Source organism: Ciconia boyciana, chromosome 32, assembly GCF_034638445.1.
Source record: "Ciconia boyciana chromosome 32, ASM3463844v1, whole genome shotgun sequence".
Lineage (NCBI taxonomy): Eukaryota > Metazoa > Chordata > Aves > Ciconiiformes > Ciconiidae > Ciconia > Ciconia boyciana.
Window position 1 is genome coordinate 1142332 of NC_132965.1, and position 25733 is coordinate 1168064.

General features: G+C 66.0%; 1 protein-coding gene across 1 annotated transcript in view; it reads left to right on the forward strand.

The window, feature by feature from the left end:
* The window catches only part of CHD3 (chromodomain helicase DNA binding protein 3), a 77263-nt gene extending 52737 nt beyond the window's left edge, over nucleotides 1-24526 (forward strand). Inside the window, exons 26-39 of the mRNA XM_072848621.1 lie at nucleotides 2363-2428; nucleotides 4021-4106; nucleotides 6040-6173; nucleotides 10349-10493; nucleotides 11695-11857; nucleotides 13065-13177; nucleotides 13774-13909; nucleotides 14052-14150; nucleotides 14356-14469; nucleotides 14562-14670; nucleotides 17605-17737; nucleotides 21733-21928; nucleotides 23876-24037; nucleotides 24516-24526. Of these exons, the coding sequence (XP_072704722.1) occupies nucleotides 2363-2428; nucleotides 4021-4106; nucleotides 6040-6173; nucleotides 10349-10493; nucleotides 11695-11857; nucleotides 13065-13177; nucleotides 13774-13909; nucleotides 14052-14150; nucleotides 14356-14469; nucleotides 14562-14670; nucleotides 17605-17737; nucleotides 21733-21928; nucleotides 23876-24037; nucleotides 24516-24526 (1667 nt within the window). The remainder of the gene's footprint in view (nucleotides 1-2362; nucleotides 2429-4020; nucleotides 4107-6039; nucleotides 6174-10348; nucleotides 10494-11694; nucleotides 11858-13064; nucleotides 13178-13773; nucleotides 13910-14051; nucleotides 14151-14355; nucleotides 14470-14561; nucleotides 14671-17604; nucleotides 17738-21732; nucleotides 21929-23875; nucleotides 24038-24515) is intronic.
* Nucleotides 24527-25733: the final 1207 nt, after the last annotated feature.

The window sequence follows — 25733 nt, forward strand, 5'->3', positions numbered from 1 at the left end:
GGGAGGCACTGGGAAGGCACTGGGAGGCACTGGGAGGCACTGGGAAGGTACTGGGAGGCACTGGGAGGACCTGGCGCGCAACCTGGGCAAGGGGAAGCGGGTGCGCAAGCAGGTCAACTACAACGATGGCGCCCAGGAGGAGCAAGGTGGGCACTGGGAGGCACTGGGAAGGTACTGGGAGGGCACTGGGAAGGTACTGGGAGGCACTGGGAAGGCACTGGGAGGACCTGGCGTGCAACCTGTGCAAGGGGAAGTGGGTGCGCAAGCAGGTCAACTACAACAATGCCGCCCAGGAGGACCAAGGTGGGCACTGGGAGGCACTGAGAGGCACTGGGAGGTACTGGGAGGCACTGGGAAGGTACTGGGAGGCACTGGGAGGACGTGGTGCGCAACCTGGGCAATGGGAAGCGGGTGCGCAAGCAGGTCAGCTACAACGATGGCGCCCAGGAGGAGCAAGGTGGGCACTGGGAGGCACTGGGAAGGTACTGGGAGGCACTGGGAGGGCAGTGGGACAGACTGGGAGGCACTGGTCAGGTACTGGGAGGCATTGGGAGGGTACTGGGACAGACTGGGAGGCACTGGTCAGGTACTGGGACACATTGGGAGGACACTGGGACAGACTGGTCAGGTACTGGGAGGCATTGGGAGGGCAGTGGGACAGACTGGGAGGCACTGGTCAGGTACTGGGAGGCATTGGGAGGGTACTGGGACAGACTGGGAGGCACTGGTCAGGTACTGGGACACATTGGGAGGACACTGGGACAGACTGGTCAGGTACTGGGAGGCATTGGGAGGGCAGTGGGACAGACTGGGAGACACTGGTCAGGTACTGGGAGGCATTGGGAGGGCACTGGGACAGACTGGGAGGCACTGGTCAGGTACTGGGATGCACTGGGAGGGCGCTGGGACAGACTGGTCAGGTACTGGGAGGCTTTGGGAGGGCAGTGGGACAGACTGGGAGGCACTGGTCAGGTACTGGGAGGCATTGGGAGGTCACTGGGACAGACTGGGAGGCACTGGTCAGGTACTGGGAGGCATTGGGAGGGCAGTGGGACAGACTGGGAGGCATTGGGAGGTCACTGGGACAGACTGGGAGGCACTGGTCAGGTACTGGGATGCATTGGGAGGGCAGTGGGACAGACTGGGAGGCATTGGGAGGGCACTGGGACAGACTGGGAGGCACTGGTCGGGTACTGGGATGCACTGGGAGGGCACTGGGACAGACTGGGAGGCACTGGTCAGGTACTGGGACACATTGGGAGGACACTGGAGCAGACTGGTTAGGTACTGGGAGGCATTGGGAGGGCAGTGGGACAGACTGGGAGGCACTGGTCAGGTACTGGGAGGCTTTGGGAGGGCACTGGGACAGACTGGGAGGCACTGGTCAGGTACTGGGAGGCTTTGGGAGGGCACTGGGACAGACTGGGAGGCACTGGTCAGGTACTGGGATGCACTGGGAGGGCACTGGGTACCCACACCCAGGAGGACCAAGGTGGGTACAGGGCAACTGGGAGCACTGGGAGGCACTGGGTGCTGGTGTTGGGGGAATGGGGGGCACTGGGAGCGTGCTCTGTCAGTACTGGGAGTCACTGGGAGGATACTGGGATGGACTGGGAGACACTGGGGGGAGTCCCGATGCCGTGGGCACTCGCACTCAGGAGGACCGAGGTGGGGTACAGTGCAACTGGGAGCACTGGGAGGTTACTGGGACGTTCCTCAGGAGGCACTGGGAGTTACTGGGAGGCACTGGGAGGGCTCTGGGCTAGCCTGCCCCACGGCGGGGGGAGGGGCCGGATCTGGGGGTACCTGGGGGTACAGGGGGATTTGGGGGGCAGGGGGTGTTGGGGGGCAGGGGTGTTTTGGGGGCAGGGGGTATTTGGGGGTTCAGGGGGTATTTGGGGGTACAGGGTATTTTGGGGGCAGGGGGATTTGGGGGACAGGGGGTGTTTTGGGTACAGGGTATTTTGGGGTTCAGGGGGTATTTTAGGGGCAGGGGTGTTTTGGGGGACGGGGTATTTGGGGGTTCAGGGGGATTTGGGGGACGGGGTATTGGGGGGCAGGGGGTATTTGGGGGACAGGGGTATTTGGGGAGACGGGGTATTGGGGGGCAGGGAGTGTTTAGGGGATGGGGTATTTGGGGGGCAGGGGGATTTGGGGGTACCCGGAGGTGCAGGGGGTATTTGGCGGTACAGGGTATTAGGTGGTATGGGGGGTGTTTGGGGGTGTTTGGGGTGCCGGGGGTGTCGGATGTTTGGGGGTGCAGGGGGTGTTTGGGGGTGCAGGGGGTGTCAGGGGTGTTTGGGGGTGTTTGGGGGTGTTTGGGGGTGTTTGGGGGTGCTGGGGTGCTGACGGTGCCCCCCAGACAACCAGTCCGAGTACTCGGTGGGCTCGGAGGAGGAGGACGAGGACTTCGACGAGCGGCCAGAGGGTGAGTGGCCCCCGAGGTCCCCAAGGTCCCCTCTGTCCCCTCTGTCTGTCCCTCTGTCCCCCGTGTGTCCCTGTGTGTCCCTCTGTCCCCCCACGTCCCCTCTGTCCCCCCGTGTCCCCTCTGTGTCCCTGTGTGTCCCTCTGTCCCCTTGCGTCCCCTCTCTGTGTGTCCCTCTGTCCCCTCATGTCCCCTCTCTGTGTCCCTCTGTGTCCCTCTGTCCCCCGCGTCCCCTCTGTCCCCCATGTCCCCTCTGTGTCCCTCTGTCCCCCGTGTCCCCTCTGTGTCCCTGTGTGTCCCTCTGTCCCCTCATGTCCCCTCTCTGTGTCCCTCTGTGTCCCTCTGTCCCCCCACGTCCCCTCTGTCCCCCCGTGTCCCCTCCGTGTCCCTGTGTGTCCCTCTGTCCCCTTGCGTCCCCTCTCTGTGTGTCCCTCTGTCCCCTCATGTCCCCTCTCTGTGTCCCTGTGTGTCCCTCTGTCCCCGAGTCCACTCTGTCCCTCCATGTCCCCTCTGTCCCCTCTGGGTGTCCCTCTGTCCCGTGTGTCCCTGTCCCCTCGCATCCCCTCTGTCCCCTCTGTCCCCCATGTCCCCTCTCTGTCCCCCATGTCCCCTCTGTCCCCCCATCCCCTCAGTGTCTCCTGTGCCTTCCCACTGTGTCCCCCAAGTGCCCCACGTCCCCTCTGTGTCCCCCCATGTCTCCTGTGTCCCCTTTGTGTCCCCCCATGTCCCCTCATGTCCTTCCATCTCCTCCTGTGTCCCCTCTGTTCCCACCCGTGTCCCCTCATGTCCCCCACGTCCCCTCTCTCACCCGTGTCCTCTCATGTCCCCTTTGTGTCCACTGTGTCCCACGTCCCCTCATGTCCCTCCATGTCCCCTCGTGTTCTTCCATGTCCCCTGTGTGTCCCCTTTGTGTCCCCTCCATGTCCCCCGTGTCCCCTCCGTGTCCCCCTGTGTCCCCTCTCTGTCCTCCTGTGTCCCCCCGTGTCCCCCCATGTCCTCTCTCTGACCCACTGTGTCACCTCTGTGTCCCCCCGTGTCCCCCCATGTCCCTCTCTCTGACCCACTGTGTCACCTCTGTGTCCCCTCGTGTCCCCCATGTATCTTGTGTGTCCCCCCGTGTCCCCCCCGTGTCCCCCCGTGTCCTCTCTCTGACCCACTGTGTCACCTCTGTGGCCCCCCGTGTCCCCCCGTGTCCTCTCTCTGACCCACTGCGTCACCTCTGTGTCCCCTTGTCCCCCTGCCGAGTCCCCCCTGTCTGGGGAGGGGTCTGGGGTGGCACTGGGGGAATTGGGGGGGGTCCTGGGTGGCACAGGGGCTCCTGGGGGTGGGGGACCCAGGGGTGGGGGTCAGGGTGCCCTGGGGGTCAAGGTGCCCCAAGGGGGGTCAGGGTGCTGGGAGGGGTCAGGGTGACCCAAGGGGGGGGTCACGGTGCCTTGAGGGGCATCGGGGTGCCCTGGGGAGGGTCAGGGTGCTGTGGAGGGGGTGAGGGTGCCCCAAGGGGGGTCAGGGTGCTGTGGGGTGCTCAGGGTGCCCCAGGGTGGGGGTCAGGGTGCCAGGAGTGGGTGCTGACCCCTCCCCCCCCCGCCCCCCCCCAGGCCGGCGTCAGTCCAAGCGGCAGCTGCGGAACGAGAAGGACAAACCCCTGCCCCCGCTGCTGGCCCGGGTGGGCGGCAACATCGAGGTGAGGACCCCAGGGTGCCACGGGGGGGGGGCACCCGGACGCTGGGGTCCACTGCGGGGGGGTGCCGGGGTACCAGGGTCCCCAGGGACACCCGGACGCCTGGGGTCCCCAATGTGGAGGGGTCAGGGGGCACCTGGACACTTGGGTCCCCTCGTTCGGGGACACGAGGTGCCCGGACGCCTGCGTCCCCCCAGCAGCGGTGTCACCCCCGGACACCTGGGTCCCCCCACCTGCCCATGAACCCCCCGGACACCCAGGATGCCCACCCAGCCGTGACCCCCCAGACACTTGGGTCACCCCACCCACCCATGACACCCCCGACACCCATGATGCCTGCACACCCGTGACCCCCCCAGACACCTGGGGTCCTCCCCCCACCCATGACCCCCCTGGACACCCATGACACCCACCGACCCACCTGTGCCCCCACAGACACCTGGGTCCCTGCACGCACCCATGACCCCCCAGACACCCATGACACCCACCCAACCCACCCTTGGTCCCCCAGAAACCTGGGTTCCTCCCGCCCACCCGTGCCACCCCAGACACCCATGGCACCCACCCACCCGTGACCCCCCAAACCCCTGGGTCACCCCACCCACCCGTGACACCCCTGGACACCCCTGACACCCACCCACCCACCCGTGCCCCCCCAGAGCCCTGGGTCCCCCCACCCACCCGTGACACCCCTGGACACCCCTGGCACCCACCCACCCGTGACCCCCCCAGACCCCTGGGTCCTCCCCACCCACCCGTGACACCCCTGGGCACCCATGGCACCCACCCACCCGTGCCCCCTCAAGACACCTGGGTCCCCCTGGACACCTGTGACACCCACCCACCTGTGTCCCCCCACCCACCCGTGACCCCCAGACACCCCTGGCACCCACCCACCTGTGACCCCCCAGACCCCTGGGTCCACCCCACCCACCCGTGACACCCCTGGACACCCATGGCACCCACCCACCCACCCGTGCCCCCCCAGACCCCTGGATCGTCCCCCCCACCCGTGACACCCCTGGACACCCCTGACACCCACCCACCCACCTGTGCCCCCCCAGAGCCCTGGGTCCTCCCCACCCACCCGTGACACCCCTGGACACCCCTGGCACCCACCCACCCGTGCCCCCCCCAGACACCTGGGTCCCCTGGACACCTGTGACACCCACCCACCTGTGTCCCCCCACCCACCCGTGACCCCCCAGACACCCCTGGCACCCACCCACTCGTGACCCCCCAGACCCCTGGGTCCCCCCACCCACCCGTGACACCCCTGGACACCCCTGGCACCCACCCACCCGTGACCCCCCCAAACCCCTGGGTCCCCCCACCCACCCATGACACCCCTGGACACCCATGGCACCCACCCACCCGTGCCCCCCCCCAGACACCTGGGTCCCACTGGACACCTGTGACACCCACCCCCTGTGTCCCCCCACCCACCCGTGACACCCCTGGACACCCATGGCACCCACCCACCCGTGACCCCCCCAAACCCCTGGGTCCCCCACCCACCCGTGACACCCCTGGACACCCCTGACACCCACCCACCCGTGCCCCCCAGAGCCCTGGGTCCCCCCACCCACCCGTGACACCCCTGGACACCCATGGCACCCACCCACCCGTGCCCCCCCAGACACCTGGGTCCCACTGGACACCTGTGACACCCACCCCCTGTGTCCCCCCACCCACCCGTGACACCCCTGGACACCCATGGCACCCACCCACCCGTGACCCCCCAAACCCCTGGGTCCCCCCACCCACCCGTGACACCCCTGGACACCCATGACACCCACCCACTCGTGACCCCCCCAGAGCCCTGTGTCCCCCACCCACCCGTGACCCCCAGACACCCCTGGCACCCACCCACCCGTCCCCCCAGAGCCCTGGGTCCCCCACCCACCCGTGACGCCCACCCACCCGTGCCCCCCAGGTGCTGGGCTTCAACACGCGGCAGCGCAAGGCCTTCCTGAACGCGGTGATGCGGTGGGGGATGCCCCCCCAGGACGCCTTCACCTCCCAGTGGCTCGTCCGCGACCTGCGCGGCAAGACCGAGAAGGAGTTCAAGTAGGTGACATCAGGGACGCGCGGTGACGTCGGGGACAGGCGGTGACGTCGGGGACGGGCGGTGGCGTGGGAGACAGGCGGTTGGCGCTGGGGACAGGCGGTGACACCAGGGACAGGCGGTGGCGTCAGGGAAAGGCAGTGTGTCGGGGACAGGCGGTGGCACTGGGGACAGGTGGTGGTGTCGGGGACAGGCGGTGGCACTGGGGACAGGCGGTGGCACTGGGGACAGGCAGTGGCAGCAGGGACAGGCGGTGGTGTTGGGGACAGGCGGTGGCACTGGGGACAGGCGGTGGTGTCAGGGACAGGCGGTGGCGCTGGGGACAGGCGGTGGCAGCAGGGACAGGCGGTGGTGTTGGGGACAGGCAGTGGTGTCGGGGACAGGCGGTGGCGCTGGGGACAGGCGGTGGCAGCAGGGACAGGCGGTGGTGTTGGGGACAGGCAGTGGTGTCGGGGACAGGCGGTGGCACTGGGGACAGGCGGTGACACCAGGGACAGGCGGTGACACCAGGGACAGGCGGTGGTGTCAGGGAAAGGCAGTGTGTCAGGGACAGGCGGTGGCACTGGGGACAGGCGGTGGCAGCAGGGACAGGCAGTGGCATCGGGGAAAGGCAGTGTGTGGGGGACAGGCGGTGGCATTGGGGACAGGCGGTGGCAGCAGGGACAGGCAGTGGTGTCAGGGACAGGTGGTGGCATCAGGGACAGGCGGTGGCACTGGGGACAGGCGGTGGCACCAGGGACAGGCGGTGGCGTCAGGGAAAGGCAGTGTGTCGGGGACAGGCAGTGGCACTGGGGACAGGTGGTGGCAGCAGGGACAGGCAGTGGTGTCGGGGACAGGCGGTGGCACTGGGGACAGGCAGTGACACCAGGGACAGGCGGTGGTGTCAGGGAAAGGCAGTGTGTCGGGGACAGGTGGTGGCACTGGGGACAGGCGGTGGCAGCAGGGACAGGCGGTGGTGTTGGGGACAGGCAGTGGTGTCGGGGACAGGCGGTGGCACTGGGGACAGGCGGTGGCAGCAGGGATAGGCGGTGGCATCGGGGAAAGGCAGTGTGTTGGGGACAGGCGGTGGTGTCGGGGACAGGCGGTGGCATTGGGGACAGGTGGTGGCAGCAGGGACAGGCAGTGGTGTCGGGGACAGGTGGAGGCATCGGGGACAGGCGGTGGTGTTGGGGACAGGCGGTGGCACTGGGGACAGGTGGTGGTGTCTGGGACAGGTGGTGACATCGGGGACAGGTGGTGGTGCTGGGGACAGGCGGTGACATCGGGGACAGGTGGTGGCAGCAGGGACAGGCAGTTGACGCTGGGGACGGGTGGTGGCACTGGCAACAGGCAGTGGCACTGGGGACAGGTGGTGGCAGCAGGGACAGGCAGTGGCACTAGGACAGGCAGTAGTGTTGGGGACAGGCGGTGGCACTGGGGACAGGTGATGGTGTCGGGGACAGGTGGTGGTGGTGGAGACAGGCGATGACATCGGGGACAGGTGGTGGCACGGGGGACAGGCAGTTGGCACTGGGGATAGGTGGTGGCACTGGGGACAGGCGGTGGCACCGGGGACAGGCAGTGGTGGCAGGGACAGGCGGTGGCACTGGGGACAGGCGGTGGCACTGGCACAGTGGGGCAGGGTGGTGGGGCGCATGTCCCCACATGTGTACCTGTGTCCCCCATGGCCTTGTGTCCCCATGTTGTCCCCACGTCACCCATGTCCCCCTGTCTTTGTTCTCATGTGTGTGTCCCCATGTCCCCATGTGTGTCCCCATGTCCTTATGTTGTCCCCACGTCACCCATGTCCCCATGTCTTTGTCCCCATATGTGTCCCCCATGTCCCCATGTGTGTCTTTACGTCCCCATGGGTGTCCCTGTATCCTTTTGTCCCCGTGTCCTCCCCCATGTCCCCATGTCCTTATGTCCCCATGTGAGTCCCCCATGTCCCCATGTCCTCGTGTCCCCTGTGTCCCCATATATGTCCCCGTTTTATTGTCCCGTGTCCCCATATGTCCCCCCACATGCTCATAGTGTCCCCATGTCCTTATGTCCCCGCATGTCCACATGTCCCCATGTGCATCCCCGTGTCCCTATGTTTGTCACCATGTCCTTATGTCCCCGTGTCCCCCATCTCCCTGTGTGTCCTCACCTTCCCGTGTCCTTCTGTGTCCCCATGTCCCTGCGCATCCCCATCGTCACATGTCACTGTCCCCCCCATGTCCCCCTGCGTCCCCATCTTCTCACGTCCCCCCATGTCCCCATTGTCCCTTGTCCTTCTGTGTCCCCATGTCCCTGTGCGACCCCATCTTCTCACGTCCCCCCATGTCCCCATTGTCCCTTGTCCTTCTGTGTCCCCATGTCCCTGTGCGTCCCCATCTTCTCACGTCCCCCCATGTCCCCATTGTCCCTTGTCCTTCTGTGTCCCCATGTCCCTGTGCGTCCATCTTCTCACGTCCCCCCATGTCCCCATTGTCCCTTGTCCTTCTGTGTCCCCATGTCCCTGTGTGTCCCCATCTTCCTGTGTCCCCATCGTCTCATGTCCCTCTGTGTCCCCGTGTCCCCGTGCCCCCCCATCGTCCCGTGTCCCCGTGCCGTGTGATGAGCCCTTACTCAGCCGAGCGCCATCACTGTCGGTTTTCCTGGGGACCGGACGAGCCCGTGTCCCCCTCACCCCGACACAGAGTCACCCCCGCGGTCCCCATGTCCCCTCGGGGGGCCGGGTCTGGCCCAGGGGACGCCAGAGCGGTGGCAGGACCCGGCCAGAGCTGGCACAACTCGGGACGGGCGCTGTGATGAGGGGACAGGCTGATGGCGCGGGGACACCGGGGCCATCAGGGACACCGGGGCCGTCAGGGATACTGGGGACACTGGGGTCAGGGATGTTGGGGACAGTTGGGGACCTTGGCGATAGGGACAGGGCCCCTGGAGATGGGGACACTGGGGACAGGGACAGCGATGGGGACCGTGGGGTCAGGGACCCCAGAGGACAGGGACAGAGATGCAGGGATGGGGACTGTGGGGACAGGGACTGTGGGGACAGGGATCCTGAGCATGGGGACAGGGGACACTGGGGACAGGAGCTCTGGAGACAAGGGACGCTTGGGACAGGGACTCTGTGGAGGGGGACTATGGGGACAAGGGACCCTAGGGACAGGGACCTTGGGGATGGGGACAGGGACCCTGAGAATGGGGTCTGTGGGGATGACCTTGAGGACAGGGACAAGGGACCCTGGGGACGGGGTCTGTGGGGACAGTGGAGCCTGGGGACAGGGACCTTGGGGAGGCGTCTATGGGGACAAGAGACCCTGGGGACAGGGACCTTGGGGACAGGGACCCTGAGAATGGGGTCTGTGGGGACAGGGGACCCTGGGGACAGGGACTATCGGGACAAGACCTTGATGACAGGGACAAGGGACACTGGGGACAGGGACCCTGGGGAGAGGGTCTATGGGGACAACGGACCCTGGGGACAGGGACTCTGGGGACAGGGGTCTATGGGGACAAGGGACCCTGGGGACAGGGACCCTGGGGAGGGGGTCTATGGGGACAAGGGACCCTGGGGACAGGGGTCTATGGGGACAACGGATCCTGGGGACAGGGACTCTGGGGAGGGGGTCTGTGGGGACAAGAGACCCTGGGGACAGGGACCTTGGGGACAGGGACTATCGGGACAAGACCTTGATGACAGGGACAAGGGACCCTGGGGACAGGGACCTTGGGGACGGGGTCTGTGGCGACAAGGGACCCTGGGGACAGGGACCTTGGGGACAGGGACCCTGGGGAGGGGGTCTATGGGGACAAGGGACCCTGGGGACAGGGACTCTTCGGAGGGGGTCTATGGGGACAGGGGCCCCTGGGGACAGGGACTCTGGGGAGGGGGTCTATGGGGACAAGAGACCCTGGGGACAGGGACCTTGGGGACAGGGACTATCGGGACAAGACCTTGATGACAGGGACAAGGGACCCTGGGGACAGGGACCTTGGGGACAGGGACCCTGGGGAGGGGGTCTATGGGGACAAGAGACCCTGGGGACAGGGACCCTGGGGACAGGGACTATCGGGACAAGACCTTGATGACAGGGACAAGGGACCCTGGGGACAGGGACTGTGGGGAGGGGGTCCCTGGGGACAGGGGCCCCTGGAGGGGCCGGGGGGAGGGGCAGCGGCAGATGGTGGCCCTGAGCGTGTCCCCCAGGGCCTACGTGTCCCTCTTCATGCGTCACCTGTGCGAGCCGGGGGCCGACGGCTCCGAGACCTTCGCGGACGGGGTCCCCCGGGAGGGGCTCTCGCGGCAGCAGGTGCTGACCCGCATCGGCGTCATGTCCCTCGTCAAGAAGAAGGTACGAGCCCCCCGCCCCCGCCGCCTGGGTCCCCCCCCCGGGTGACTGGGTCCCCTCTGGGTGCCTGGGTCCCCCCCCCGGGTGACTGGGTCCCCTCTGGGGTGACCAGGTCCCCGAGACACCTGGGTCCCCCCCCGGACACCTGGGTCCCCCCCAATGCCTGGGCCCCCTCCCCGACGCCTCGGCCCCCCAAACACCTGGGCCCCCTCCCGATGTCTGGGCCCCCCAAACACCTGGGACCCCCCGATGCCTGGGTTCCCCCAATGCCTGCCCCCCCCGAGGCCTGGGCCCCTCCCCGATGCCTGGGCCCCCCCAAACACCTGGGCCCCCCCGACGCCTGGGCCCCCTCCCCGACGCCTGGGTCCCCCCAAACACCTGGGTCCCCCCGATACCTGGGTCCCCCCGATGCCTGGGTCCCCTTCCCGACGCCTGGGCCCTCCCCGACGCCTCGGCCCCCCAAACACCTGGGTCCCCCCCGATGCCTGGGCCCCCTACCCGACACCTGGCCCCCCCCAAACACCTGGGTCCCCCCGATGCCTGGGTGTCCCCCGACGCCTGGGCCCCCCCCGACTCCTGGGCCCCCCAAACACCTGGATCCCCCCGATGCCTGGGCCCCCTCCCGACGCCTGGGCCCCCTCCCCGACACCTGCCCCCCCCAAACACCTGGGTCCCCCCGATGCCTGGGCCCCCCTCCCGACGCCTGGGCCCCCCCCCGACTCCTGGGCCCCCCAAACACCTGGGTCCCCCCCGATGCCTGGGCCCCCCCTGAGGCCTGGGCCCCCCCAAACACCTGGGCCCCCCAAACACCTGGGTCCCCCCCGATGCCTGGGTCCCCTTCCCGCCGCCTCGGCCCCCTCCCCGACGCCTGGGCCCCCCAAACACCTGGGTCCCCCTGATGCCTGGGCCCCCTACCCGACACCTGGCCCCCCCAAACACCTGGGTCCCCCCGATGCCTGGGTCCCCCCGATGCCTGGGTCCCCCCCGACACCTGGGCCCCCCCGACTCCTGGGCCCCCAAACACCTGGGTCCCCTCCGATGCCTGGGTCCCCCCAGTGCCTGCCCCCCCCGAGGCCTGGGCCCCCTCCCCGACGCCTGGGCCCCCCAAACACCTGGGTCCCCCCGATGCCTGGGTCCCCTTCCCGACGCCTGGGCCCCCTCCCCGCCGCCTGGGCCCCCCCCAAACACCTGGGTCCCCCCGCAGGTGCAGGAGTTCGAGCACATCAACGGGCGCTGGAGCCTTCCCGAGCTGGCCCCGGAGCCCAGCGCCGACTCCAAGCGCTCGTCCCGCGCCTCCTCCCCCGCCAAGACCTGTCCCCCCAGCCCCGAGCAGAGCGGCCCCCCCAGCCCCGGCCCCCCCACTCCCGGTACCGGGGACACGGGGACACGGAACGGGGACGTGGGGGACAGGGGGGACGTGGGGGACGAGGATGAAGATACGGGGAGGGGGGATATGGGATGGGGGACGTGGGGACATGGGGGACGGGATGGGGACAGGGAGGTTATGGGGGACAGGAGGGGGACAGGGGATGGGGGACCCAGGGGACATGGGGATATGGGGGACAGGAGGGGGACAGGGGATGGGGGGGACCCAGGGGACAGGGGATGGGGGGACCCAGGGACAGGGGGATATGGGGGACAGGATGGGGACAGGGGATGGGGGACCCAGGGACAGGAGGGTTATGGGCGACCTAGGGGACAGGGGGACGTGGGGGACAGGAGGACAGGGGGACATGGGGGACAAGATGGGCTCACAGGGATGGAGGGACGTGGGGGACAGGATGGGATGGGGATGGGGACACGAGGGATGGGGGATGGGGAGGGGGACACAGGGACAGGGGGACATGGGGGACAGGGGCTGGGGACAGGGACATGGACACAGGGCCAAGGGGGACATGGGGGACAGGATGGGGACACAGGGATAAGGGGACATAGGGGACAGGATGGGGACATGAGGGACAGGGAGTGGGGAACATGGGGACAGGGGCGATACGGGGGACAGCATGGGGACACAGGGAACGGGATGGGGACAGGGGGAATATGGGGGACATGGGGGACAGGGACATGGGGACGTGGGGACAGGATGGAGACACAGGGACAGGGGACATGGGATGGGGATGGGGGACATGAGGGACAAGGGACAGGGACACAGGGACAGGGAGGGTATGGGGGACAGGATGGGATGGGGGTGGGGACACAGGACATGGGGGACAGGATGGGGACACAGGGACGGGGGACACGGGATGGGGACGTGGGGGTCGGGATGGGGACATGGGGGACAAGGGGGACATGGGACAGGGATGTGGGACATGGGATTGGGATGGGGACACGGGGACATGAGGGACGGCACAGGGAATGGGGACATGGGACAGGGGACATGGGGGCAGGGTGCGAGGGTGGAGATGTGAGGACATGGGGGACAGGGGACAAGGACACTGGGGACAGAGCACGGGGACACGGGGATGTGGGGACGGGCACGGGGATGTGGGGGACACAGGGACAGGGGCGCAGGGACACGGGCAGGGTGCTGGGGACACCCGGTGTCCCCATTGTCCTAATGTCCCCTGTCCCCAGCCACGCCGGCGCCCAGCGAGCGTGGGGACGGGCCAGGGCCACCCCCGGACAGGGACGACGGTGACACCAGGGACGAGAAGGAGCCCAAAGGCCCCGAGAAGATGGAGACGGAGGTGGGTGACAGGGCTGTCCCCAACCCTGTCCTCCCTGTCCCTAATGATGTTCTCCCTGTCCCCAGTCGTGTCCTCCCTGTCCCCATCCCTGTCCCCAGTTATGCTCTCCTTGTCCCCAACTCTGTCCCATCCCTGTCCCCATCCTTGTCCTCTCTGTCCCCGACCCTGTCCCCAGTCGTGTCCTCCCTGTCCCCATCCCTGTCCCCAGTCATGGTCTCCTTGTCCCCAGCTCTGTCCCATCCCTGTCCCCCCTCATGTCCCCCAGCCCTGTCCTCCTCCCCATCCTTGTCCTTGTCCCCAACCCTGTCTCTGTCCCCAACGCTGTCGTCACCCTCCTGTCCTTGTCCCTGTCCTCTCTCTGTCCTCTTCCTCCACACTGACCCGGTGTCCCATCCTGTCCCTGTCCCTGTCCCCAGTCCTGTCCTCCCTGTCCCCTCTGTCCTTGTCCCCTCTCTCCCCATCCTTTTGCCCCCCCCACTGTTGTCCCCATGTCCCCCCCGGTCACTGCGGGGGGGGGGGGATGTCATGACAAGGGAATGTCATGACAAGGGAACCCCCACATCCGGGGTGACACCGCCCCCTCCTTGTCCCCGCAGCCTCCTGTCCCCGAGGTGCCACCGTCCCCGGGTGATGGCAGCGAGGCCGAAGGGCCACGGAAGGGGGAGGAGGAGGAGGGACCCGGCCAGCGGGAGCCCGAGGCCGAAGGGCCCCCAGCCCGTGAGGAGCGAGCAGGTGAGCCCCCCGCCCTGGGCGCACCCCAGCTTTTTGGGGTGCCCCCCACCCACCCCGTCCTTCCAGGGGACCCAGGCGTTGGGGTCCCCCCCAAATCCCCCGGGGGACCCAGGCGCCTGAGCAGCCCCGTCCCCCCCTGCAGGCGCCGAGGCCGAGAAGGGTCCCGGGGGGGAGAAGGGCGACGAGAAACCCCCCGAGGAGGAGCCCAGGGAGCGGCCGGGGGACCCTGACCCCAAACGAGGTACCCGGGGGCGGGGCTTAACCAAAGGGACGCGCCTGGAGCGCTCGGCTCTTAATCGCCTCGCGTTCACTCTGAAGCCTACTGATGGCTGATGGCTGACAATGTGTTCCTGCTTGCTGGGGGGGGGGGGCTGGTTTGGGGAGGCAAGAGGGGGGTTGCAACACGGCGCTGACCCCCCTGTGTCCCCCCCCACGCCCCCGCGCAGAGGAGGTGAAGGCTGAGAAGGACCCCAAGCTGGACGCGCGTGCCAACGGCCGGCGGGATGACAAGGCCGAGAAGCCGCGCTTCATGTTCAACATTGCCGACGGCGGCTTCACGGGTGAGTGGGGGACAGGGGGTGAGGGGGGAGGGGACAGGCCAGGGTTCCCGCTTACCTGACGCCCCCTCCCCTCCCCTCCCCCAACTCCGCAGAGCTGCACACGCTGTGGCAGAACGAGGAGCGCGCCGCCATCTCCTCGGGGAAGCTTAATGAGATCTGGCACCGGCGCCACGACTACTGGCTGCTGGCCGGCATCGTCCTGTATCCTTCCGGCACGCTGGGGTCCCCCCGCGGCACTCCCGGGTCCCCCGTGGCATTCCCGGGTCCCTCGTGGCACCCTGGGTCCCCCCGTGGCACACCTGTGTCCCCTGTGGCATGCCTGGGTCCCCCCGTGGCACTCCCAGGTCCCCTGTGGCACGCGTGGGTCCCCCCGTGGCACTCCCGGGTCCCCTTGTGACACTCCCGGGTCCCCCGTGACACACCAGGGTCCCCCGTGGCACTCCCGGGTCCCCTTGTGACACTCCCAGGTCCCCTCGTGGCACACCCGTGTCCCCCGTGGCACGCGTGGGTCCCCCCGTGGCACGCGTGGGTCCCCCCGTGGCACTCCCAGGTCCCCCCGTGGCACTCCCGGGTCCCCTTGTGACACTCCCAGGTCCCCTCGTGGCACACCCGTGTCCCCCGTGGCACTCCCGGGTCCCCCCGTGGCACGCGTGGGTCCCCCCGTGGCACGCCTGTGTCCCCCGTGACACTCCCAGGTCCCCCCGTGGCACTCCCGGGTCCCCCCCTCAGCTGCTGTCACCCTCCCCAGGGCTGGTGGCAGTAGCAGCACCAAGGAGGGTGACACCAGGGTGGGGGTGACACAGGGGCAGGTGACATGGGGCCAGTGGTGATGGTGACGCTGGGGACAGTCCTCAGGGGGAGGTGACGGAGGAGGAGGCGGTGTTGGGGACACGGTGAGGCGGTGACGTGGTGACCTGGTGGCAGTCCTTAGTGAGCAGCCACGACTCCATGTGCTGGTGGGGGTGACCTGGGCGCGGGTGAGGGTAACCTTGGTGATCCGGTGACGGTGACACGGTGACACGGTGACACGGCGACAGTCCTTAGCGCACGGGCACGGCTCTGTGCGCTGAACAGGGATGACGTGGCGGGGGACAAGGGGAACAGTGGGGACAGGGTGATGCCGTGAGGCCGATGCGGTGACAGCGACGTGACAGTGACACAGCAGTGGTGACGCAGTGACACAGTGACGGTCCTTAGCGTGGGGGGGATGAGAGGGACGTTGGGGACAGGGTGACACAGTGATGGCGATCTGGTGATGGTTACACGGTGATGTGGTGATGGTGATGCAGTGACGGTGACGCGGCATTGGTGACGCGGTGACGGTCCCTCCGCGTGCTGGACGGGGGGACGACCTGGGGACGATGTGCTGGGGACAGGGTGATGTGGTGACGGTGACGTGGTGACGGTGACGTGGTGACGATGACGTGGTGATGGTCCTTAGCACGCAGCCACAGCTCCGCAGGCTGGGCAGGGGTTGACCTGGGGAGGACAAGGGGGATGTTGGGGACAGGGTGACACGGTGACACTGAGATGGTGACACGGTGACAGTCCACGTGCTGGACAGGGGACTGTGTGGGGGGGTGAGGGGGACGCTGGGGACAGGGTGATGCAGTGATGGTGATGTTGATGCTGGTGACGTGGTGATGACGTGGTGGTGGCGGTGATGTGGCATCGGTGACGCGGTGACGGTGATGTGGTGGTGACACAGTGTGACGGTGACATTCCTTACCTTGCAGCCACGGCTCCGTGTGCTGGTGAGGGTGACTTTGGTGATCCGGTGACGGTGACACAGCGACACAGTGACACGGTGACAGTCCTTAGCGCAGAGCCTTTGCGCTGGCCAGGAGATGACCTGGGGGGGGGAGGATGAAGGGGACGCTGGGGACAGGGTGATGTGGTGACGGTGATGCAGTGATGGTGACATGGTGGTGACACGGTGACAGTGACACGGTGACGGTCCTTATCACACAGCCGCTGCTCCGCGCACTGGCCGGGGGATGACGTGGAGGGGGGTGAGAGGAATGTTGGGGACAAGGTGACGTGGTGACGGTGATGTGGTGACTCGGTGATGCGGTGGTGATGCGGTGACGGTGACGCGGTGGTGACGCTGATGTGGTGACAGTCCTTAACGTGCATCCACGCCTCTGTGTGCTGGCTGGGTGATGACCTGGGGAGGACGAGGGGGATGGTGGGGACAAGGTGACATGGTGATGGTGACATGGTGGTGGTGACGCAGCGGTGGTGACAAGGTGGCAGCCCTTAGCACACAGCCACGACTACGTGCGCTGGACAGCAGGGGATGAGAGGGATGTTGGGGACAGGGTGACGCGGTGATGGTGACGTGGTGACGCAGTGATGGTGACACGGTGATGGTGACGTGGTGACAGTGACGTGGTGACGGTTCTTATCACGCAGCCACAGCTCCGCAGGCCGGCCAGGGGATGACCTGGAGGGGATGAGAGGGACGTTGGGGACAGGGTGATGCGGTGACGTGGTGACGGTGACGTGGTGACGGTGACGTGGTGACGGTGACGCGGTGATGGTCCTTATCACGCAGCCACAGCTCCACAGGCCGGCCAGGGGATGACCTGGGGGGGATGAGAAGGGGCGCTGGGGACAGGGTGACGCGGTGACAGTGATGCGGTGACGCAGTGATGATGACATGGTGATGGTGATGTGGTGACGGTGACGTGGTGACGGTGACGTGGTGACGGTTCTTATCACGCAGCCACAGCTCCGCAGGCCGGCCAGGGGATGACCTGGAGGGGATGAGAGGGACGTTGGGGACAGGGTGACGCGGTGACGCAGCGATGGTGATGCGGTGACTCGGTGACGGTGATGCGGTGGTGACGCGGTGACGATGATGTGGTGGCGATGGCGATGTGACACCATGCCTCCACGCGCGATGACCGACCGATGACCTTGGGGGATGCTGGGGACAAGGTGACGTGGTGACAGCGACGGTGATGCAGTGACGGTGACACGTCGGCGGTGAGGCGGCGGCAGCCCTTAGCACGCAGCCACAGCTCCGCGCGCTGGATACGTGGGGGGGCGAGGGGGATGTTGGGGACGGGGTGACATGGTGACGCGGTGACGCGGTGACACGGTGACACGGTGACAGTCCTTAGCGCGCAGCCACGGCTACGCGCGCTGGACGGACATCCAGAACGACGGCGCCTTCGGGGTCATCAACGAACCCTTCAAGGGCGAAGCCTCCAAGGGGAACTTCCTCGAGATGAAGAACAAGTTCCTCGCACGCCGCTTCAAGGTGAGCGCACGAGGGCTCGCACGAGGGTCGCGCTCGCACGGGGTGGCGCCCGCCGGGGGGGCTCGTGCCGGGGCGGCGCCGGTGCAAGGAGCGCACGCGGTGGCTGCTTTTGCACCGGGGGCTCGCACGAGGGTCTCGCACGAGGGTCTCGCGCTAAGGTTGGGCTCGTGCAAGGGCCTCGCACGAGGGCGGCTTTCGCGCCGGGGGTCTGCTTCCTTGCACCAGGGGCATGCTTGAGGGCTGTGCTCGCACGGGGCCTGAGCTTGCACGAGGGGCTCGCACGAGGGCTGCGTACATGTGAGTGCGGCGCTCGCACGAGGCTTTTGCACAAGGGCCTCGCACGAGGGCCGGGCTCACGGGATGGTTGGGCTTGCACGAGGGTCTGGGCACAAGAGGTTCTTGCACAAGAGCCCAGGCGGGGGGGAGGTGGCCGTGGAAAGGGGGTGGGGCTTGCACGTGGCCTTCGCACGACAGGGGGAGGTTTGGCCAATGAGGGGCCTCGTGCAAGAGGCTTGCACGGGGGGAGGGTGGGTGGTCAGGCCAGCGTTGGGTGCCCGGACGCCTGGGTCCCCTCTGGGGTCAAAGCGATGGGTGAGGTCAGAGTTGGGTGCCCTGATGTCTGGGTCCTCTCTGGGGTGTAGCAATGGTGACATCAGAGTTGGGTGCCCAGGATCCTGGGTCCTCCCTTGGCCTTGTTGGGGTGTGAGGTCAGAATTGGGTGCCCAGACACCCGGGTCCTCTCTGGGGTGTAGCAATGGTGACGTCAGAGTTGGGTGCTCAGATGCCTTGGTCCTCTCTGGCTGTAGTGATGGGTGAGGTCAGAGTTGGGTGCTCAGATGCCTGGGTCCTCTCTGGGCTCTAGTGATGGGTGAGGTCAGAGTTGGGTGCCCAGGATCCTGGGTCCTTCCTTGGCCTTGTTGGGGTGTGAGGTCAGAGTTGGGTGCCCGGATGCCTTGGTCCTCTCTGGGCTCTAGTGATGGGTGAGGTCAGAGTTGGGTGCCCAGGATCCTGGGTCCTTCCTTGGCCTTGTTAGGGTGTGAGGTCATAGGTGGGTGCCCGGACACCTGGGTCCTCTAAGCAATGGTGAGGTCAGAGTTGGGTGCCCAAATGCCTGGGTCCTCTAAGTGATGGGTGAGGTCAGAGTTGGGTGCTCAGATGCCTGGGTCCTCTCTGGGCTCTAGTGATGGGTGAGGTCAGAGTTGGGTGCCCAGGTGCTTGGGTCCTTCCTTGGCCTTGTTGGGGTGTGAGGTCAGAGTTGGGTGCCCAGACGCCTGGGTCCTCTCTGGCTGTAGTGATGGGTGATGTCAGAGTTGGGTGCCCGGATATCTGGGTCCTCTCTGGGCTCTAGTGATGGGTGAGGTCAGAGTTGGGTGCCCGGACGCCTGGGTCCTCTAAGCAATGGTGAGGTCAGAGTTGGGTGCCCAAATGCCTGGGTCCTCAAAGCGATGGGTGAGGTCAGAGTTGGGTGCCCTGATGTCTGGGTCCTCTCTGGGGTGTAGCAATGGTGAGGTCAGAGTTGGGTGCCCAGGTGCTTGGGTCCTCCCTTGGCCTTGTTGGGGTGTGAGGTCACAGTTGGGTGCCCAGATGCCTGGGTCCTCTCTGGGCTCTAGTGATGGGTGAGGTCAGAGTTGGGTGCCCAGGATCCTGGGTCCTTCCTTGGCCTTGTTGGGGTGTGAGGTCAGAGTTGGGTGCCCGGATGCCTGGGTCCTCTCTGGGCTCTAGTGATGGCTGAGGTCAGAGTTGGGTGCCCAGACCTCTGGGTCCTCTCGGGTGTAGCAATGGTGACGTCAGAGTTGGGTGCCCAGGATCCTGGGTCCTTCCTTGGCCTTGTTAGGGTGTGAGGTCATAGGTGGGTGCCCGGACGCCTTGGTCCTCTCTGAGCTTTAGTGATAGGTGAGGTCACAGCTGGGTGCCCGGACCTCTGGGTCCTCTCTGGGCTCTAGTGATGGGTGAGGTCAGAGTTGTTGGGTCCCCGGACGTCTGGGTCCTCTCTGGGGTGTAGCAATGGTGAGGTCAGAGTTGGGTGCCCAGGTGCTTGGGTCCTCTCTGGGCTCTAGTGATGGGTGAGGTCAGAGTTGGGTGCCCAGGCTCCTGGATCTTTCCTTGGCCTTGTCGGGGCGTGAGGTCACAGCTGGGTGCCCGGACAGCTGGGTCTTCTCTGGGGTGTAGCAATGGTGACGTCAGAGTTGGGTGCCCGGACGCCTTGGTCCTCTCTGGGCTCTAGTGATGGGTGAGGTCAGAGTTGGGTGCCCAGGTGCTTGGGTCCTCCCTTGGCCTTGTTGGGGTGTGAGGTCACAGTTGGGTGCCCAGATGCCTGGGTCCTCTCTGGGCTCTAGTGATGGGTGAGGTCAGAGTTGGGTGCCCAGGCTCCTGGATCTTTCCTTGGCCTTGTTGGGGCGTGAGGTCACAGCTGGGTGCCCGGACAGCTGGGTCTTCTCTGGGGTGTAGCAATGGTGACGTCAGAGTTGGGTGCCCGGACGCCTTGGTCCTCTCTGGCTGTAGTGATGGCTGAGGTCAGAGTTGGGTGCCCAGACCTCTGGGTCCTCTCTGGGGTGTAGCAATGGTGAGGTCAGAGTTGGGTGCCCAGGCGCTTGGGTCCTTCCTTGGCCTTGTTGGGGTGTGAGGTCAGAGTTGGGTGCCCGGACGCCTTGGTCCTCTCTGAGCTTTAGTGATGGGTGAGGTCAGAGTTGGGTGCCCGGACCTCTGGGTCCTCTCTGGGGTGTAGCAATGGTGAGGTCAGAGTTGGGTGCCCAGGTGCCTGGGTCCTCTCTGGGCTCTAGTGATGGGTGAGGTCAGAGTTGGGTGCCCAGGCTCCTGGATCTTTCCTTGGCCTTGTCGGGGCGTGAGGTCACAGCTGGGTGCCCGGACAGCTGGGTCTTCTCTGGGGTGTAGCAATGGTGACGTCAGAGTTGGGTGCCCGGACGCCTTGGTCCTCTCTGGGCTCTAGTGATGGGTGAGGTCAGAGTTGGGTGCCCAGGATCCTGGGTCCTTCCTTGGCCTTGTTGGGGTGTGAGGTCACAGTTGGGTGCCCAGATGCCTTGGTCCTCTCTGGGCTCTAGTGATGGGTGAGGTCAGAGTTGGGTGCCCAGGATCCTGGGTCCTTCCTTGGCCTTGTTGGGGTGTGAGGTCAGAATTGGGTGCCCGGATATCTGGGTCCTCTCTGGGCTTTAGTGATGGGTGAGGTCAGAGTTGGGTCCCCGGACGTCTGGGTCCTCTCTGGGGTGTAGCAATGGTGAGGCCAGAGTTGGGTGCCCAGGTGCTTGGGTCCTCCCTTGGCCTTGTTGGGGTGTGAGGTCACAGTTGGGTGCCTGGATGCCTGGGTCCTCTAAGCGATGGGTGAGGTCAGAGTTGGGTGCTCAGATGCCTGGGTCCTCTCTGGGCTCTAGTGATGGGTGAGGTCAGAGTTGTTGGGTCCCCGGACGTCTGGGTCCTTTCTGGGGTGTAGCAATGGTGAGGTCAGAGTTGGGTGCCCAGGTGCTTGGGTCCTCCCTTGGCCTTGTTGGGGTGTGAGGTCACAGTTGGGTGCCTGGATGCCTGGGTCCTCTAAGCGATGGGTGAGGTCAGAGTTGGGTGCCCAGGCTCCTGGATCTTTCCTTGGCCTTGTTGGGGTGTGAGGTCACAGTTGGGTGCCTGGATGCCTTGGTCCTCTAAGCGATGGGTGAGGTCAGAGTTGGGTGCCCAGGCTCCTGGATCTTTCCTTGGCCTTGTTGGGGTGTGAGGTCACAGCTGGGTGCCCGGACCTCTGGGTCCTCTCCGGGGTGCAGCAATGGTGAGGTCAGAGTGACGTCTGGGTCCTCTAAGCGATGGGTGAGGTCAGAGTTGGGTGCCTGGATGCCTGCATCCTCTCTGGGGTCAAAGCGATGCATGAGGTCAGAGCTGGGTGCCCTGATGTCTGGGTCCTTCCTTGGCCTTGTTGGCGTGTGATGTCAGAGTTGGGTGCCCGGACGCCTGGGTCCCTTCCACCACCCCTCTCCCTTCTCCCCCCCCCTCCCCAGCTGCTGGAGCAGGCGCTGGTGATCGAGGAGCAGCTCCGTCGCGCCGCCTACCTGAACATGACGCAGGACCCCAGCCACCCCGCCATGGCCCTCAACACCCGCTTCGCCGAGGTCGAGTGCCTGGCCGAGAGCCACCAGCACTTGTCCAAGGAGTCGCTGGCGGGCAACAAGCCCGCGAACGCCGTCCTGCACAAGGGTAAGAGGCGGGTGGGCCGGCGCGCCCGGCGCGGACGCCCCGTGTAGCGCCTCGCACCTCTGTACCGCGCTCTCAATCATTAAAGTGGGGTTCTCCTCCCAACCGGCTCCCGGTGTATCCTTGCTCTGCGTGTGCTTTCTGGCGGCCGGAGGGGGGAAAGGGGTGCAGGGGGGGCGGCGGGGCAGCTGCTGGAAGGTCCCCGCGGGGTTTTCTGGGGTGCGAGTAAACCTGGAGTAACCTCGGAGTAAGCTCGGAGGAAGGCGGGGTGTGGATTTAGGGCGGCCAAGGGGCTCTGGGGTGCGTGAGGAGCAGGCGGGTGCCTCTGTCGCTTTGCGCTAAGATGTATCTGCTGAGTATCTGTCGTGTAAGTCTGGAGTATGTGCCTGTTATGTCCCACCTACTTCTGGAGTATGTAATGCATTTACCCGGAGTATTTTGGGGGCACGGAAGGAGTATATTCTGAGTATCCCGGTGGCCAGAGTATCCCTGGTGCATGTAATGAGTAAGCCTGGAGTAATGCTGATGTACGGACGGGGTGTCCCTGCTTGCATGTAACGGCTTTGCCCGGAGTATCCCCGGGGCACGGACGCTGTTCCCCCAGAGTACTCCTGGTGTGTGCCCGGAGTAGCTCTGGTGTATTTAATGAGGAAGCCTGGAGTACTCCAGAGGAATGTGCTGAGTAAGCCCAGAGTATCTCTGGTGTCTTTAATGTATCACTGGAGTAAGCGATGAGTATCATTGGTGTAGGCTGGTGGATCTGTGCAGAGGATCTCGGGGGCCCAGAGGATCTCGGGGGCTGCGTAACGAGTATCCCCAGAGTATCGGTGACGTGGCTGCGGCCTCTTAGCCCCGAGCAGGAGCAAGTGATGAGGATGCCCAGAGTATCTCTGGTGTGGCTGTAGCATGGATCTGGAGTCTCTGGTGTATCCAAGGAGTATACCTGGAGTATCTTGAGTGTGTCTAAGGAGTATATCCAGAGTATCTCCGGAGTGCTTAAAGCGTGCATCCAGAGTGTCTAAGGAGCATACCCAGAGTAGCTCTGGTGTATCGACAGAATATGCCCAGAGTGACGAAGGAGTATACCCGGAGTATCTCAGGTGTCGCTAAACATTCTACCTGGAGTAGCTCTGGCGTGTCTAGAGAGTATATAGGGGGGTGTTTAAGGAGTATGTGTGGAGTATCTCCAGCGTAGCTGCAGCGTAGACCCTCGAGTGCCTAAGCGATATACTTGGAGTATCTCTGGTGTCTCTAAAAGTGCACCCTGAGTATCTCCATGCGTCTAGCCCGTAGACCTGGAGTATGTGAGGAGTATGCCCAGAGTATCTCTGGTGTGTCTAAGGAGTATGCCCAGAGTGTGTGAGGAGTATGCCCAGAGTATCTCTGGTGTGTCTAGCCCGTAGGCCTGGAGTACGTAAGGAGTATGCCCAGAGTATCTCTGGTGTGTCTAAGGAGTACGCCCAGCGTGTAAAGAGTAAACCTGAAGTATCTCCAGTGTGGATAGTAGATACGTAAGGAGTATACCCAGAGTAAATAGTATAATCCCAGTATCTCCAGTTATACCTGGAGTACGCCCAGAGTACTTCCAGTGTACTCAAGGCTCGTACCCAGAGTCCTCCCACCCTGGAGCATCCCCGGAGTAGGTGTATCCCCGGAGTAGGTGTATCCCCCGAGTAGGTGTATCCCCGAGTAGGTGCATCCCCCAAGTAGGTGCATCCCCCGAGTATCCCTTGAGTAGCGCTCAGGCTTCCCCTCCCTCTCCCCACCCCACTCCCTGCTCTCACGTGAGTATCTCCACCCCACCGCCCCCTTCCAGTAGCCTCTGAGTAGCCTCTGAGTAACCTATGAGTAACCTATGAGTAAGTTGTGAGTAGGCGCGGGGCGGCCCCCTGGCGCTGACGGGCCCCCCCCGCCCCTCTTTCTCTCTCTCTCTCTCTCCCCCGGTGCCAGTGCTGAACCAGCTGGAGGAGCTGCTGAGTGACATGAAGGCGGACGTCACCCGCCTCCCCGCCACCCTCTCCCGCATCCCCCCATCGCCGCCCGCCTCCAGATGTCGGAGCGCAGCATCCTCAGCCGCCTCGCCAGCAAGGGCACCGAGAGCCACCCCCGCCCGTAAGTCACAGCCCCTCCCCCGCCCACCCTGGGGACGCTCTCCCCACCTTGGGGACATCCTTTCCCTGGGGTGTTCCTCACCTTGGGGACATCCCGTCCTGGGGACGTCCCTCACTTTGGGGACTTCTCTTTTCTTGGGGACAACCCTGCCTTGGGGACATCCTTTTCTTGGGGACATCCTTTTTTTGGGGACATCCTTTCTTGGGGAGACATGCCCCCAACTTGGGGACATCCCTCACCTTGAGGATGTCCCACCTTGGGGACATCCCTTTTTGGGGACACTTTTTCCTTGTGGACACCTCTCACTTTGGGGACAGCCCCTGCCTTGGGGGACAGTCCTCCCCCCTTTGGGGTCAGTCTGCCCTGGGGACATTCTTTGCCTTGGGGACACCCCTCACCTTGGGGACATCCTCAGCCTTGGGGACATCCCTTCCCTGGGGACCCTCCCTTCCATCGGGGAACCCCCCCCCCCACCTAGGGGACCCTTAGCTGCCTGCCCTGGGGACCCAGACTGGGGCCACCCTGCCCCAGGGCCACCCTCCTGGGGACATCCCCGGCTTGGGAACACCCTCAGCCCTTGGGGACACGGGGGGACACCCGCCTCGGGGAGCCCCATCCAGACGGAAGCTCCTCCCCCCATCCTGGTGGCAACAGGGTGGGGGTGACAGTGGTGTCCCCGTCTCTCCAGACCTTCCCGCCGGGGCCCTATGCCACCCCCCAGAGCTACGGGGGCACCTTTGGGACCCCCCCGGCCGGAGCCCTCCCCCCTGGAGGGGCCAACTACAGCCAGATGCCGCCTGGCTCCTTCATCACCGGTGAGCACCCGGATGCCTGGGTCATGGGTGGGGGTCCCTGGACTCCTGGGTCATGGGTGGGGGTCCCTGGATGCCTGGGTCATGGGTGGGGGTCCCTGGACGCCTGGGTCTGTGGGTGGGGGTCCCTGGTCACCTGGGTCATGGGTGGGGGTCCCCGGATGCCTGGGTCTTGGGTGGGGGCCCCTGGCCCCCTGGGTCATGGGTGCGGGCACCCAGATGCCTGGGTCATGGGTGGGGGTCCCTGGACACCTGGGTCCGTGGGTGGGGGTCCCCGGATGCCTGGGTCATGGGTGGGGGTCCCTGGTCACCTGGGTCCGTGGGTGGGGGTCCCTGGACGCCTGGGTCATGGGTGGGGTCCCCGGATGCCTGGGTCATGGGTGGGGTCCGTAGACACCTGGATCCATGGGTGGGGGCACCCGGTCACCTGGGTCCCTGGGTGTCCCCGGAGGGGGGGTGCCCGCTTGGGTCCCTGGGAGCAGAGGGGGGTGTCCGGCCACCCCGGTCCCCTGGGGGTGGAGTTCCACCCCGCAGGGCGTCATGGGTGGGGGTGTCTGGACCCGCCCCCCCCCTCCCCCCCCCCCAACTCCCGGGTCCATCCCCCCGCAGCCGCCGCCAACGGCCCCCCAGTGCTGGTGAAGCGGGAGCGCGAGGCCGAAGGGCCGGAGAAGAAGGAGCCGCGCGGGGGAGAAGTCATCTGCATCGACGACTGAGGGGGGGGGGGCCGTGGGGGCCCCCCCACCCCGCTCCCCACCCCGGGGCCACCCCCACCCCCACCCGCCCTGATCCGCCCCCAATCCGGAGGCGGGGGTGGGGGCGGGGGGAGGGGGGGCACACTGCCAGAAATGCCTCGTTTCACCCTAAATCCGGTGCGGGGGTGGGGC